The sequence below is a fragment of the Mustelus asterias genome, chromosome 11 (assembly GCF_964213995.1).
Source record: "Mustelus asterias chromosome 11, sMusAst1.hap1.1, whole genome shotgun sequence".
Taxonomy (NCBI): domain Eukaryota; kingdom Metazoa; phylum Chordata; class Chondrichthyes; order Carcharhiniformes; family Triakidae; genus Mustelus; species Mustelus asterias.
In genome coordinates this window covers 108,138,085-108,153,821 of record NC_135811.1, presented here as the reverse complement: position 1 = coordinate 108,153,821, position 15,737 = coordinate 108,138,085, and the positions used below count along the sequence as shown (strand labels likewise).

General features: G+C 41.9%; 2 protein-coding genes across 9 annotated transcripts in view; one reads left to right on the top strand and one right to left on the bottom strand.

The window, feature by feature from the left end:
- LOC144500789 (sorting nexin-11-like) overlaps positions 1–15,737 on the top strand; it is a 137,124-nt gene that overhangs the window by 86,889 nt on the left and 34,498 nt on the right. The window lies entirely within an intron of this gene.
- LOC144500837 (uncharacterized) overlaps positions 1–15,737 on the bottom strand; it is a 29,651-nt gene that overhangs the window by 13,301 nt on the left and 613 nt on the right. Inside the window, exon 2 of the mRNA XM_078224314.1 lies at positions 7,326–7,789. Within this exon, the coding sequence (XP_078080440.1) occupies positions 7,326–7,782 (457 nt within the window). The 5' untranslated portion in view covers positions 7,783–7,789. The remainder of the gene's footprint in view (positions 1–7,325; positions 7,790–15,737) is intronic.

The window sequence follows — 15,737 nt, the reverse complement described above, 5'->3', positions numbered from 1 at the left end:
CAGTGAGTTGTTATGAAAGTGCAGTGGAAAGAGATTGGGTGATAACTTTCAAAAGGGAATTTGGTAAATACTTGAAAGGAAAAAATAAATCGAGTAATGGGACAAGAGCAGTCGGGAGGAACTAATTAGACAGCCCTTTCTAAGAGCTGAAACTGGCACAATTGGCCAAATAACCATCTTCTATGCTGTTTCATTCTATGATTCTATCTGCATAGAGCATGTTGTGCTGTGAGCGTTAAGCATATTATTGTTCTCCTACTCCAGCCTGCATATATAATTTTAATTTCCAACTATTTCTCTGATGCTCATGTAATTTAGTAAATCACGGTCACAATGCCACCCTCTTATTGGGAAGAAGAATGTGGAATTCAATTTTATTATTCCTGAAACATGAGAACCTACAGGGATTAAAACGTAATATTGAGGGAGAGGAGATAGTGGGTGGTCTGAGTGGAGACGATTGAATAAAGCCCTTGTGTTGGCTTGATCACATTACCGATTTCTAATCGTTGAGGCATTCTCAGCTACCCAGCATCAAGAACAGCACAAGAGAAATGCGATTAAAGATTCGAGTCTTTTACAAAGAAAGGGGATGGAAAGTGGTACAAATCCTGGTACTGTTGAATTATGATAAGATCATCAGTATAATGCAACAAGCTGCAATTTAACATTGAATTCTCATTGTGGTTGCACTCCGATGTACCAACCACTGCTTCACCCCCTGATAAGATCAACTTCCATTTCACTGACGTTCAGTGTGACCTTAAACAAGACTCGATTGTATCTGTAAAGAATGTGGGTTTTTTTTACTTCATCGGCCTTGGGACTGCCGAAGAAAAAGAAACAACAGGATGTGATTTTTAATATAGATAACTTGTACAAAAATCCTCTTTTGTTTGCCTACATTGGCGGTATCATTAACCTTACGAGTACCGCATTGCTTTGGGCATGTGTTATGTATTTGAAGTTGGAACAAGCTGCCAGTGCCAATACACTGAGCTGGATCTACCCCAGAGCACAGCTCTCATCTCCACCACCTCCCCCCCCCCCCCCCCCCCCCGCCCCCTCCACTCTCTCAAACACCAACTTGCTTCTTTAATATTCAAAGTTGCTTTGCATGAGTGATTATCAAATAAAATTTGACACATGCAACATAAGGAGATATTAGGACAGGCGACCAAAAGCTTTGTCAAAGGTGTAGGTTTTAAGGAGTTTCGCAGAGAAGTGGAGAGGTTTCGGAAGGGAATTATCCAGCTTAGAACCTAGGCATCTAAAGCAAGACACAACTGCCAATGACAGAGGATCAAAATTAGGGATGTACAGGAGGGCAGAATTGGAGGACTGTGCATTAAAGTGCCAGATAAATGCAAGTTATTGTTGTTTCCTTAATTTGTGGCATTTCATGAATTAAAATATTGTAAAAAAAATACTTATTTTCGAAAAACAAAATTGCTTTAATAACATAACCACAATCTTTGGAGGATTAAAATATGTAGAATAATTGGAGACATTTGTATGCCTTGATGTGAAGATGCTGATTTTGTAACCTCATCAAATATTTAAAGCAACTGAACTTACGTTATGAAACCAGTACTGGTCTTTAAATCAAAAACTGTCGAATTCCATGATCAATCACACTTGGTTCAGTTTTCAGTGTTCAGTTTATTTGTTGAAGTCATGAACTGGAATGCTGCAGTGTTATTACTATATTGTAAAATATTTATTTCAATATTTTAAAAGCACTGTTTGTAGTTTTTGGCTCCACGCTATTGGAAGGAGTACAGCAAAGATTCACAGGATTTATAAATACAAAAAAAGACTTGAGAAATTGAGCTTTTTTCATTAGAACAAGTCACATGATGAATGATGTGTTTAAAATAATGAAGAAACAGGACAGGGTAGGTGGTTCAAACTGACCAGTAGACATGGGGTCTAGAAAGAGGGGCCATTGATCGAAAATGACATGTAAGAGATTTAAAACAGAGAGGAGGAGAAACCTTTTTACACAAAGTTAAGAGTCTGTGGAATTTGCATCCATATTGAGTGGTTGAGGCAAATTATGTCAACATTCAAGATTAGATTGGATGAAAGAAAAGAGAATGGAAGGATTTGGGGCCAGAGTGGATAGCTGTTATTGGCACTGTTTGTAAGGGTGGAGGGTAAACACCAATACAAACTGCTTGAGCCAAATGACCTGCATGTTGTGACTTCTTTATACTTTTGGGTACTTTCACCAACAGAATGAGACTTCAGGAATTTTGATACTCTTGACTTTTCCTCTCTTTTTCTTTTGAATTTTGGTGGCTTCCTTTCTTATAGCCATTTTCCATTTCTCTCAATTTCATAATTTAAGATTTGATAAACTTGCAGTGATTATGCCGTGATCATTAATTGCATAGAATTGGAGGTGGGGGGGGGGGGAAGAGTTGCTGTTAGTCAGGATGACAAACGATGATAACACTGAAGAATGGAACATAGAACAGGAGAAAACTATTCAGCCTTTCAAGTCTCACCTGTCATAACCCTTAAAATCCCAACCCAACAGAAATCTGTCGGTATAATTTTTGATCTCTCAGTTGAAAGATGACCTCCAACAGTCAAGCACTCCTTTGTTATTGCGGTGGGAATAGCAGCAAATATAATTTTGTGCTCAAGTCTTTAATTCAGAGGCTACCCATGATATCAAAATATTTTGCAAATGTATTGAAATATTAAAATAAACTGCATCATTTATAATTATACTTCACTGATCCTGATGTGTCGTACTTAAAATCAGGCAGTGATTTTGAACCAAGCCTGGTCTTTCTGTGAGTCAATCGGTACAAACTGAATGCCTTAACCATTGAAACATGTTAATGTAACCAAGCCGTTAGTAATCACAGTCTTCCAAAAATACTGTGTCCTTGTACTGAGTTGTGAAAATCAGCCAGGCAGTACCAAAAGTGTTATCATGCAATCACTGACTTTGACTCGTTTGTGTGTAATGTAACCATCAAAAGAAAATCCAATTGATAATCTAACAAAGATTAACATACTTCATCCTTGCTGTTTGTTACCAGACTACACCCTCTTTTTCCCGGGATTTTTCTCTCCCCATCTCAAAAACTCTTTTCCTGTAGCCAGGCATTTTGAGAGAATTGATAACTGAAATCTTACATTTTCTTTGTCCTTTGATGTGGTTTTTCAAAAGCTATGTTTTAATACAGCATTTAAGAAATGTTAACTGCAGTGCATTATTTATAGTGTAGCCAGATCCTCGTCCCTTCACAGTTTTTGTAACTCATGCCAGTTAATGTATCCATGCAAATAGGACATTCATTAGCAGTACAGCAGACTCTGGCAGCTAATGTTAACTTTTAGTTTTCGTGGCCAGTTTTTGAAAAGGCTCATACTGTCTGCAGATGTAGTTCTATATGCATTGCTTCCGCTTATCGCATTTTATCTACTCTGCCCTGAGGCAGAGAGACTGGAGAGTTTAAAACTAGGGGGCACAGTTTTAGGATTAGGGTTCACCATTTGGGACTGAGATAAGAAGTTATTTTATGTAGGGGATTGTGAATCTTTGGAATCCTCTAACCCAGAGGGTTGTTGCTGAATATATTCAAGACTCAGATCAATAGATTTTTGAAAACTGATGAAACGTTGGATATGGAGAAAGGGAAGGAAAGCTGAATTGAAGTAGAGGATCAGCCATGTATGGTGGAACAGGCTTGGGGGGGCTGAATGGCCTTCTGCTGCTCCTATTTCTTATGTTTGTATGTGTTTATAAAGCTGCTGACTGGTTAAGTTGAATTTTTGTTTGTGGGTCTCAATGCCACCGTTGGAAGGAAAAGTGAGTCTGGTACTCACATATGCTGACTTTGGCCCAGAGTATGATTTTTGAGGAGGTGGGCTATTAAGTGGCAGCCTGCAGAAATCCTGACAACTTGTATTTATATAACACCTTTAACTTGGTAAACTGTCCCCAGGTGCTTCACAGGAATATTATCAAATAAATTTGACACTGGACCACTTTAAGGAGATATTAGGACAGGTAACCAAAAGCTGGTCAAAAAGGTAGGTTTTAAGGAGGTGTGAGAGAGCAGCAGATGTGCTCCGAGGTTTAGGGAAGGAATTTCAGAGGTTAGAGTCTAGACAGCTAAAGGCATGGCCACCAACAATGGGGCGAGCGAATCAAAGATGAGCAAGAGCTAGGGTTCAAGGAATACAGACATTTGTAAGGTTTGAAGAGCTGGAAAGGTTATAAAGGTGAAGAGATTAGGCCGTACAGAGATTTAAATTCAAGAATGAGATCGGTCATTCACCCACAGATACTGATTTTGGATGCTAGGTGTCTTTTGCTCTTTGCGTCAGTTGGAGATGATTTTTTTCTCTATCTTGTTCGCTGGTAAATATAACTGTCTTGTCTATTTTCAAGGTTGTATTTCAAAACAGATATCCCCTTGAAGGTTGCTCTCTATCATTAAGTTTATACTTGCAATCCTTTGACTTTCAGTTGCAGAGTATCTAATTCAGTATCAGCAGCAAATCTGACATTGGGATCTGGCCCATTTTTAATCTTAACTCAAAGACTTGGTTCTATTTCTTTCAATTTTAACAATGTGAGAAGGCTGATCATGCTGCAAAAAAATCGGGGATTATTTTTTGCTCTAAGTAAAAAGTGGCTTTCATTAAAAAGGAACAAATGGTTTAGTTGGCGTGGCATTTATAAAGGCAAATCTAAATCTGAATTGGCTTTACTTGTGTGGCACGTTTAAACTCAGTCAGTCAGTCCCTGGTGTGTACTCAAAGAAGAAATGGACCCAGTGAATATTTCTCATAAAAATCCCTAAGTAAATTTTTATCTTCCGTTAAGAACTTAAGGAATAGAACGCAAATAAATCATACAACCGTCCCCAAGAGCCTGCTCTGCCACTCAATAAATCCATAGCTGATCTTCTGCCTCAACTGCACTTTCCTGCCCTATTGCCACATGCCTGAATGTCCTTAATCTCCAAAGATCTATTGATCTTAGTCTTCAATATACTCACTGAGTGAACTCCACAGCTCTCTGGGGTAGAGAATTACAAAGATTCATGGTGCTTTGAGGGAAGAAATTTCTCTTCAATTCAGTCCTAAGTGGCCAACCCCTTTTCCTGATCACTAGTTCTTGACTCATCAGCCATGGGAAACAGCCTTTCAGCATTTATACATTTCAATTAGATAACCTGTCATATCTCCCCAAACTCCAGTGAACATAAGCCCATTCTATTCAATCTCTCCTCCTGGGACAGCCATCTTGTCCCATGATTCTCAGCTCTCTGCCTCGGGAATTTTGCGGTTCTTAGTGTGATAATGTTCCTATCTCAAACCTCCTTCAGCCTAGAGGCAAAACACAATCATGCGGGGAATTTTGCCGACCTGCCTGCTACAGGAATCATAAATGGCAGGGGGCAGACCATGCGAAGGTCCGTCGACTTCGGGCAGGATTTTCCGGTTTTGGGGGGAGCACGGCCAGAAAATCCCGCTGGTGTCCTGTGACAGCTCCTCCACACTCCAACAATAACTTAGACAGTGCCTTTAAGGTAATAAAGCATCCCAAGAAACCTCACAGGAGCATTGCGACACAGAACATGACAATGAGCCACATAAGAAGATATTCGGTTAGATGACCAAAATCTTGGTCAAAGAGATAGATTTTAAAGAATGTCTTAAGGGAGGCAAATGTGGCAGAGAGGTAAAGAGGTGTAGGGGCACAAATCCAGAGCTTAGGGTCTTGGCAACTTAAGATACAGCCATCAGTAGTGGGGCGATTAAAATCAGGGATGCTCAAGATGCCTGGATTAGAGGAGCACAGAGATCACAGAAGGTACAAAGCTGAAAATGTGTGCGCATATGAGAAAGTGAAGAATCTGGCTGTGATGCACCCTATAGTTAAATACCTGTTGTCACTCACTAAGTGAGTGACTCACTGGCATCTGGGTAAGAGGCCAGCATGCAAACTTGTCCCAGCAAAATTAATGCATTCACAAAGGCAGGTAAAAATTGGAAGAGAAACAAGTTGATGCTGAAACAGATCTCTGGCCTGTATCACACTGAGTGTGTGAAACTGGAAACAAACTTCGTGCAATGTGATGTGGACTGAATGCAGCCTTGGAAAATAACAGTTGTAGCTTTGCAGAAAGTGCATATTGAGATCTGAGGACTAGAACAAAGGTTGGGAATTTGACAGGCCGATAGGTGTCAGAGAACTGGTGGGATCCCTTCAGTTCTGTGGAGGAGGCCTAAAGGCATCAAGTGCCCTTCATCGATTAAATTGGTCACATCGGGCCTTCCCTGCAACTGAGGTCCCCAGAGGCAGAAGTCAGTCCCCCCACTGAGAGCTCTTGGCCAGAGGCCTGCAGATCCTCATGCTGCCAGAGTGAGCAGTGACAGCTGACAGAACTGCAGCTACTCGAGGCCCAGGATGGTGGAGGGGCACCAAGCCACAGATGAATCAAATGACTCATTAATGAGCTGAATTGAGATCCCATCAGCAGTGGCTGAAAATTTGCGTCAGTTAGAACATAGAACATAGAACATAGAACATTACAGCGCAGAACAGGCCCTTCGGCCCACGATGTTGCACCGACCAGTTAAAAAAAAAAAAAAAAAAAATTGGAGTTCATTCCACACTCCAATTTAATCAGGGAAGGTTTTCCCGTTGCTGGGAGACTGACATGGGACCTCTCCCGCGATTAAGTGGGCCCAGCCGACATGGTTCCTGCTACAAAGATATTGGCGAGATCAGAACTAGGAGGCTAGATATCTATCTCAGATAGTTGCTAATAAACACTAAGGAATTGAAGAGAAACTCCATTTCTCAGAGAGTGGTGAATTTGTGGAACTTGATGCAGTTCCTCACATAGAGCGATTGAGGGAAATCACGTAGATGCATTTAAGTGGAAGCTAAATAAACACATGAGGGAGAGAGGAATAGATAGGCTGAGAGGAACTGTATTGAGAGGAGGTTTGTAAATACTATGTCCTAAACACATTGCTGAATTATATGGCTGCAGCAAGGAATCAGAGGTTAGATTTTGCAGTTCCATCGTAATGTAGTGAACTTGTCTAAACCAACCCCACCTGCCCTCGTCCCAACCTCTTATCCTAAAATTTCTAAGCTGATATTGAGTGGTAACTCAGGTTAAACATGGCCTGAAAGCTGTGCAGTGAACCAGATTTGGCCACCTTGGTCATTTGTTATTGATCCATGTGCGAGGAAAGGGCAATACGAAGGTGTGTGAATGGAATAGTGACAAGTTTTGAGAAACATTGGGAGTGATCAGCAAAATTAAATATCGTACCAGTCCACTGGTCGCTTGTCCCTCTGAATTCACTCTTATCCTTCGGTGTGCGCTTGTAGGCCAGGTTGTTGCGGTTTTTCCACCGGCACAACCACCCGTTGGTGGGTTTGAACTCGATCCCCATTTCCTCGGCAAGGGCCTTGGCTTTGGCCATCAGCACCGGCCCTGAAATCGGGCCTTCCTCCTTGCTGGCTGTCCAGAACCAGCTGAGCAGGGCGTCGTCGATGGTCTGGTTCTTCCCCTCGCGCTTTCGCTTGCGCTCCAGGTTCCCACCACGCAGCCATTCCTCCAGAATCTCCTCTTTCTTCTTGACGATTTTGGAGATGGCAGAGGCAGTTAGCCCATATTCCCGGGCAATCTCCTTCTGTTTGAAGGAGGGGTCGTTCAGTTTCAAAATGATCTGGACTTTCTGAGCCAGCGTGATGGCGGTCCTTTTGATTTTGATTGGGTTCTCCATACGAGTACTGCAACAGCACAGAAACAGCACAGGGTGTTTATACAAAGAGAGGCTCTAAACTCTTAACCATAATCCACGTTTTTTTTTTAAATGCCTGACAGGCAGTGCAGTTGTAGACTGATCTTGTTGTTGTGTGAGGAAGGAGTCAGGCAGCATTTACAGCACAGGCATTATGGAAGCTAGCAGGCTCCAATGTGGCTGCTCGCAGAATGTAGAGAAGGAATGAGCTTCTCAGCCTTTGCTGCACAGACCAGGAACAAAGAGGTCTGTGAGACGTGAAGTTGATGCTGAGCAGGCTTTAGGGATGTGCTTTGTGATGTAAAATAAGTGATCTCATCTGAAATTTGACACCACAACCCAGCCCTGATAAGATCATCTGCAATTTGCTGACGTGCACTTCTGACCCTAGGCAGGCATTGATCTTATCAGACACCAGCAGTGCATAAGGGAAGCAGATTGTGTTTTTTTTCTCAAATAATTTAAGGTGGGGGGGGGGGGGGAACACACTTAAGTTGATCCTATGCAGCAGCTTATCTCCAACAGGCTCTGTATTAGCAGTCAGAGAACAGGAGGAATATTTTAAATAGGCTTTAACTATATCAGTACTGAATGATATCCAGTATTAAATATTAATTAAAAATAAAGAATAAAAAAGGCAACTATTTTAGTGACCAAACTGAATATTGAAAAATAAATGAATTATAATAAGGAATAGCTTTAAACAGACAGTGAGTAACAACAAAGAGGGAAAGAGAGGGGGCGGCATTCAGAAAGCAGAGAAACAAGCACACACAAACACACAGTAAACAAAGAGACATGCGCACTGGAGAGACAGAAAGCAGAAACATAAATATAGAGGGACATAGAGGAGAGACATACAAAAAGGAAAATTACATACACACTCAGATACAGATATAAAGAAACCAGAGACATGCAGAGAAACAGCTATAAAACACAGACCAATACAGATGAGAGAGTGACAAAGCCGCTGAGAGAAACTGAGAGGCACAAGTGTACAGAAAGAGACAGAGGCACTAAGGAAGATCGAGAGACATACACTGCGATGGAGATTTGCATGTTGCTAAGCTTCCGCATGAAGTGAGAAAAAAACCCCAAAAAAGTTCTAATCACCTGAAGGTTAATATAAATAAACAGGACTGTCTTAAAACAGTTAATCCTGAACAGGATGTGGTTTTAGCCTTTCAAACACTAGATTTCCTCTGCAGCTGCATATGAAAAAACAGGTTTTACAGCACACCTTAAATTAAATTATCAATTTAAAGTGTGACAAAAGAGGCAGAGGTTGTGGGGAGATTTTAACTCATTCAGCAGAGTAATAACTAAAGAATCATATACAAGGAGTTTACTGAATGTGTGTGGACAGCAACGGACCATTCGGCCCAAATTGTCAGTGTCAGGTTTACTGAAATCCTCAACACTAATCAGCAGTCTTGCTGAGGGTATTTAAGAAATAGGAACAGCGATAAGGCCTAAGACCCCCTTGAGCGTGTTCCATCATTCAGCGAGATCAAAGCTGATCTGACCTTGGCCTCACTGTCATTTTTCTGCCTGTTCCCCATAACCTTTGATGCTATTGCAAATGGTGTGAAGCTTCAGCAACACCTGAGCTCAACCCACACTCCTTTACTGACCTAGTTTGTCTATGGATGAGGTATTATCAGAATCTCCTGTGTGTTTATATATTTTTTAAAAATTGAAATGCTTGTGAGTACACACTCAGTTTTAGGCATTTTTCCAGTGTAGCGTTATAAAGTGAGCACCCTTTTCAAAAAAAATGTTTGTTTTGCCGGATTTTCTCTGTTTCATAGAATTACATTGAATGCCCAGCACAGAAAAAGGTCATTTCTCCAGCTAGTCCATGCTACTGCTCTACACGAGCCTCCTCCTAGCTTTCTTCACCATACTCTGTGCATCCTTCAATCTCACTCGTGTTTATCCACCTTCCTCCTAAATGTATCTATGCTGTCTGCCTCAGCCAGCCACTCGGGTTGCAAGTTCCACATTCTAACCATGTTCTGCATAAAGACTTTACTCCTGAATTCCTTATTTGATTTATCACTGACAATGGCTTCTAATCTGGATGTCTCCACAAGTGGAAACAGCCACTCTCTGTCCTCTTGAAGGCTTTGTGCCTACGAATCCAATCAACAGATGACAGAAACTCCTCAGTACTTCATCCAAGTAGCAGCTGTTCATGTGCGAATCCAGACTGAGGCAGAGACATCAGAGTCAAGCCCAATCCTGTCCGCGTGACACTTGCTTACTTTCCATCATGGCCATGCTGAGTAACATGGTTTAGATAAAATTAAACTAGGAACAGGACAAAGATGGCATCAATACAGCTAGTCAAAGGTAAATTTGAAACTAATCTCAAGAAGAAATTCTCTACTCAAAGCATTTGAGAAACGTTAGAAATCATTATCCTTGCTGGATTGGAGACGGATACATTTGGAACGTTCTAAATACAGCTTGAAGGGCATACAGGACAGCCAGGGTACAAAGAAAGAAGGTAACTTGCATTTATATAGCACCTTTCACATCCTCAGGATTACAGAATGCACTTTACAGCCAATGAGGTACTTTTGAAGTGTAGTCCCAGGCCTGTTTCCACATAGCGAGGATCCACAAACAGCAATGTGCTAACATTCAGATACTCTGTTTTAATGGTTTTGGTTGAAGGATAAATGAGGGAGGGACTTTGATAGTTGAGCACTGTTTTTGCATCCTAGACTTGCTGCTCCCTGCTGTATTCTGAAATGGGATGGAATTTTTTAACCTGTTTTTTTTTAACCTGATTGCACTCTGCTCCTCTGTGCGCAAATAAAGTTGAAGGATGGGCTTAAACGGACCAAACATGTTCTCATCTTTAACTTTGCTCCAGTTTTTGAGAAGCCTGGCTGATTTTCTTTGCTCCTCCCTCCCTCGCTCCCTCTTCCCTCCCTAGTCCAGAAACACCGAAGCTCATTATACTGCTTAATTCCCATCCCCAGCAGAGAAAAATCCAGGAGAAAAGGGAAAAGAATTATAGGGCCATGGGTTAAGTGTGAGGGCGTGGGATTAACTGAGTTGCTCCTCCAAAGAACCAGCACTGGCATCATGGGCTGAATGGCCTCCTTCTGCACTGAAACAATATGTTTCAATTCTATGATTCTAGGAGTAAATAACATCAGCTGGAGGTATTTTGTTTAAATCTACATGTATGTAGGGCTGAATGGCCTCCTTCTGTACTGTAGGGATTCTAGGCTTCTATGATTCTATGAAGATTAGAACATAGAAAAATACAGCGCAAACAGGCCCTTCGGCCCACTAGTTGCGCCGGTCGTGTCCCTACCTACCTAGGCTTATATATAGGCTTACCTATAACCCTCAATCATATTAAGTCCCATGTACTCATCCAGAAGTCTCTTAAAAGACACTAATCGAGTTTGCCTCCACCGCCACTGACGGCAGCCGATTCCACTCACCCACCACCCTCTGAGTGAAAAACTTACCCCTGACATCTCCTCTGTACCTACTCCCCAGCACCTTAAACCTGCGTCCTCTCGTAGCAACCATTTCAGCCCTGGGAAAAAGCCTCTGAGAATCCACCCGATCTATACCTCTCAACATCTTGTAAACCTCTAATCAGGTCACCTCTCCTCCTTCGTCTCTCCAAGGAGAAAAGACCGAGCTCCCTCAACCTATCCTCATAAGGCATGCCACCCAATCCAGGCAACATCCTTGTAAATCTCCTCTGCACCATTAGGTTAAAGCTTCTTTAAGATGAAAGTACTGTTCTTATTGGGATAACCTATTACCACACAAAATTAATCTTCCGTTTCTTGTTGTTAGCCCACTGGAATCAAAAGCAATGGCTAAGCAAGGAGGAAAAAAACAATACTTAACCGGGCTTTTTGGCTGCCAGATAATCTGGTTTGACTTTTAAACCCCACTCTGTTTTCAGCCACTTGTAACCATTACTCTACTTTCTTGGGTCTTACATTCACTCAGATGAAAGAAAGACTTTTATTTCTGCAGCAGCTTTCACAACCACAGGGCATCTCAAAGCACTTTAGCCAACAAAGTACTTTTTCAAGGGTAATTACTGTTTTAATGTAGGTAACACAGCAGTCAATTTCTGCACAGCAAGATCCCACAAACATCAGTTTGATTGGAGGTTTCCTGAGAATGGTGGTAGAGTCTGTAGAGTTTTGTCAAGTAAAGTTAATGACCAGATAATCTGTTCTAGTGATGTTGGTTGAGGGACAATTATTGACTGGGGAAAAGTTTCCTACTCTATTTGAAATAGGATGGTATATTTTAGCAACTACTTGAGAGGGCGGATGGGGACTCGGTTCTGAAAGACGACACCCCTGACAGTGCAACACTGCCTCAGACAGTTTTCTCACATTACAGTCTAAGACATAGCAGAGTGATCTGATTGCACTATGCTCCCCTGTTTGCGTGCACAAGTGGAGTTGGTCTCCATGCATAGAGAGCCCACTGCATCTGTGGCATGGTGGAATGACCAATTGAACATGAGCAAACTAATACTTAGGCTTACCATAGTCCTGCTGTGTGTGAGCAGTTCTGGAGTAACAAGGTGGTCAACCTTATTGCACTTTTGGTTGGAGGTTTCCTGAGAATGGAGGTACAGTCTGTAGACTTTTGTCAAGTCAGTAAACTTTAACTGGTTCATAATCACGTGAAACGTGCCAGTTTTGATTTGATTTATTATTGTCACATGTATTGTGATACAGTGAAAAGTATCGTTTCTCACGCAGACAAAGCATACCGTTCATAGAGAAGGAAATGAAATAGTGCAAAATGTAGTGTTACAGTCATAGTTAGAGTGTAGAGAAAGATCAACTTAATGCAAGGTAGGTCCATTCAAAAGTCTGATGACAGCAGGTAAGAAGCTATTCTTGAGTCAGTTGGTACGTGACTTCAGACTTTTGTATCTTTTTCCCGAAGGAAGACAATGGAAGAGAGAATGTCCGGGGTGCATGGGGTCCTTAATGTTGCTGGCTGCTTTTCCAAAGCAGCGGGAAGTGTAGACAGAGTCAATGGGTGGGAGGCTGGTTTGCGTGATGGATTGGGCTACATTCATGACCTTTTGTCATTTCTTGCGTTCTTGGGCAGAGCAGGAGCCATACCAAGCTGTGATACATGGTGCATCTGTAAAAGTTCGTGAGAGTCGTAGCTGACATGCCAAATTTCCTTAGTCTTCTGAGAAAGTAGAGGTGTTGGTGGGCTTTCTTAACTATAGTGTCGGGGGGAGGACCAGGACAGGTTGTTGATGATCTGGACACCTAAAAGCTTGAAGCTCTTGACCATTTCTACTTCGTCCCCATTGATATAGACAGGGACATGTTCTCCACTATGCTTCCTGAGGTTGATGACAATCTCCTTCATTTTGTTGACATTGAGGGAGAGATTATTGTTGCCGCACCGGTTCACCAGATTCTCTATCTCATTCCTGTACTCTGTCTCATCACTGTTTGAGATCCAACCCACAACGGTGGTGTTGTCAGCAAACTTGAAAATTGAGTTGGAGGGGAATTTGGCCACACAGTCATAGGTATATAAGGAGTATAATAGCGGGCTATGCCAGAGAAAATCTGTAACTCATGATTGTGAAGTGCTTAATTCTGGTTAACGTGATTTCAGCAGTTAGATCCTGTTCCTTGGCTGTTCCAGTTCCCCGGAGCAGGGAATGACGTTATAAGCAATAAGTTATTGAAATTCTGGAAACCTGCAAGAGTTGCCACCTAATTGCATGGTTCAGACTGTATCTGGGAGTGGTTCATAAATATTAATTGAACAGAGTGAAAAGCTTTCTGCTCTGTAACACATGCTGTTATTTTACAGGAACTTAATATTAAAGAATAAACTTGTATTTATAGCGCACCTTACCAGAAATATCTCAAAGTACTTTATGTGCAACAAATTATTTTGAAGTTCAGTGGTAGTTACCTAGGCAAAAACAGTGGCCATTGAGCATACACCAAGATGCCATGAACAGAGCTGAAATGAAAGAACAAACAGTCTGCTTCTTTTTCCCAATGTTGCGGATTGAGAGAGGCAAGTTGTCCAGAACACCCTGCCCTTCAAATAGTGCTGTGGAGCCCTATCTGGCTGGACATCAGAAGGACCATTGGCACCTTGGTTTAAATATTTAGCTGTGTCAGCCAGGGCCAAGTGCATAGCACCTTTGTGTCAGAAGGAACATGAGCACATAATCCAGGCTGATGAGTTGAGGAGGAACTTCTTCTCCCAGAGGGTGGTGAATCTCTGGAATTCTCTGCCCACTGAGGTGGTGGAGGCTACCTCGCTGAATATGTTTAAAGCGCGGATGGATGGATTCCTGATCGGTAAGGGAATTAAGGGTTATGGGGATCAGGCGGGTAAGTGGTACTGATCCACGTCAGATCAGCCATGATCTTATTGAATGGCGGGGCAGGCTCGAGGGGCTAGATGGCCTACTCCTGCTCCTATTTCTTATGTTCTTATGTTCTTATGATACTAGTGCAGTACTGAGTGAGTGCTCCACTGTCAGAGGGGCCATCCTTGAGAAGCTTTCAGAAATTTTAAAGCAAGGTCTCAGGGACTGGAAATACGCAGCAGGCCTGGCTGCCTCTGTGAAAGAGTAGGAATCAACTTCCTCAAGTTAATGACCTTACATCAGAATAGAAGTCCAGTATTTCCAGCATTTTCTGTTTTCTTTCAGATTTCAAGCTTCTGCGCATTGTATTAGGCTTATTACTCAGCTGCACAAATTACCCATTGTGTTGGAAAGAATAATTTTCAAAAAATTGATGCAGACACAGATGTTGTTATTAATAGATCTTCCACAATAGTTTCCTTAAAGCCACAGACCAGAAATAATTGTGCTGATATCAGCCTTCCGAAAGCTTAATGTGTTTAATGGAGGTGTTAGCCTCAGGGTCATTCCAAGGTTTATAAGTTTGCAAGTCTGCCAATAGAATGTGATCTATTTATACTTTGCAGCAGTTTTTCCTGAGCAGAGCATCTATTCTCAAGCACGTTTCCAATAAAAGTGTCGGCTTGGTGTCTGTTAAGCAAGTAGCAATGAAAGGAAATAAACCTGAAAAGCACATTAAGTTATCTTTGGATTGGAGAAGGGTGACTGAACGGGGTGGCGTTTCTACTCATGATAGCCATCCGATGACTGACCCTGACTGTAAAGTGCATCTTTATGGCTCTCCGGTGAGGAAGGAATCAGACTTAACATCCATCTTTTGGATGGGATATTAAACTGAGGCTCTGTATGCCGTCCTAGGAGGATGTAAAAGATTTCAAGACGGTATTTGAAAGAAGTGCAGGGGAGTTGTCCTTGATTTCCTGGACTAGAATTATCCCTCAAACAACATCAGAAAAAGAAGACAATCTGGCCATTATCACATTGCTGTTTGTGGGAGTTTACTGTAGGCTAACTGGCTGCTGCATTTCCTAAATTACAACATTTCAAGGGTGCTTTGGGATGTCCTGAGGTTGGCAAGGTGCTTCCTTTCTTGACTGCATTACTCTCCATGCCGGTATAGCACGTCAGTACTCACATCTGCAGAATATTCACTTGGGGAAGCAATTAACAACCTTTGAATGTAAGAACTAAGAGCAGGAATAGTCCCTACCAGCCTGTTCTGCCATTCCACACAATCACTTTCCCACTCACTTTCCAAATCCCTCGATTCCCTGAGAGATCAAAAATATATCTACCCATCCTTACATATGTTCAACTGTGGAGCTTCCACAGCCCTCTGGGGTAGAGAATTCCAAAAATTTTGGATGTAGAAATTTCTCTGATCTAAACAGTTGACCTCTTTATCATGAGGCTATGCCCTCGTTTTAAATTCACCAGCTAGGGGAAACAACCTTACCGTGTTTAACCCTGACAAGCTGCTTCAGAATCTTCTATGAGATCACCTCTCATT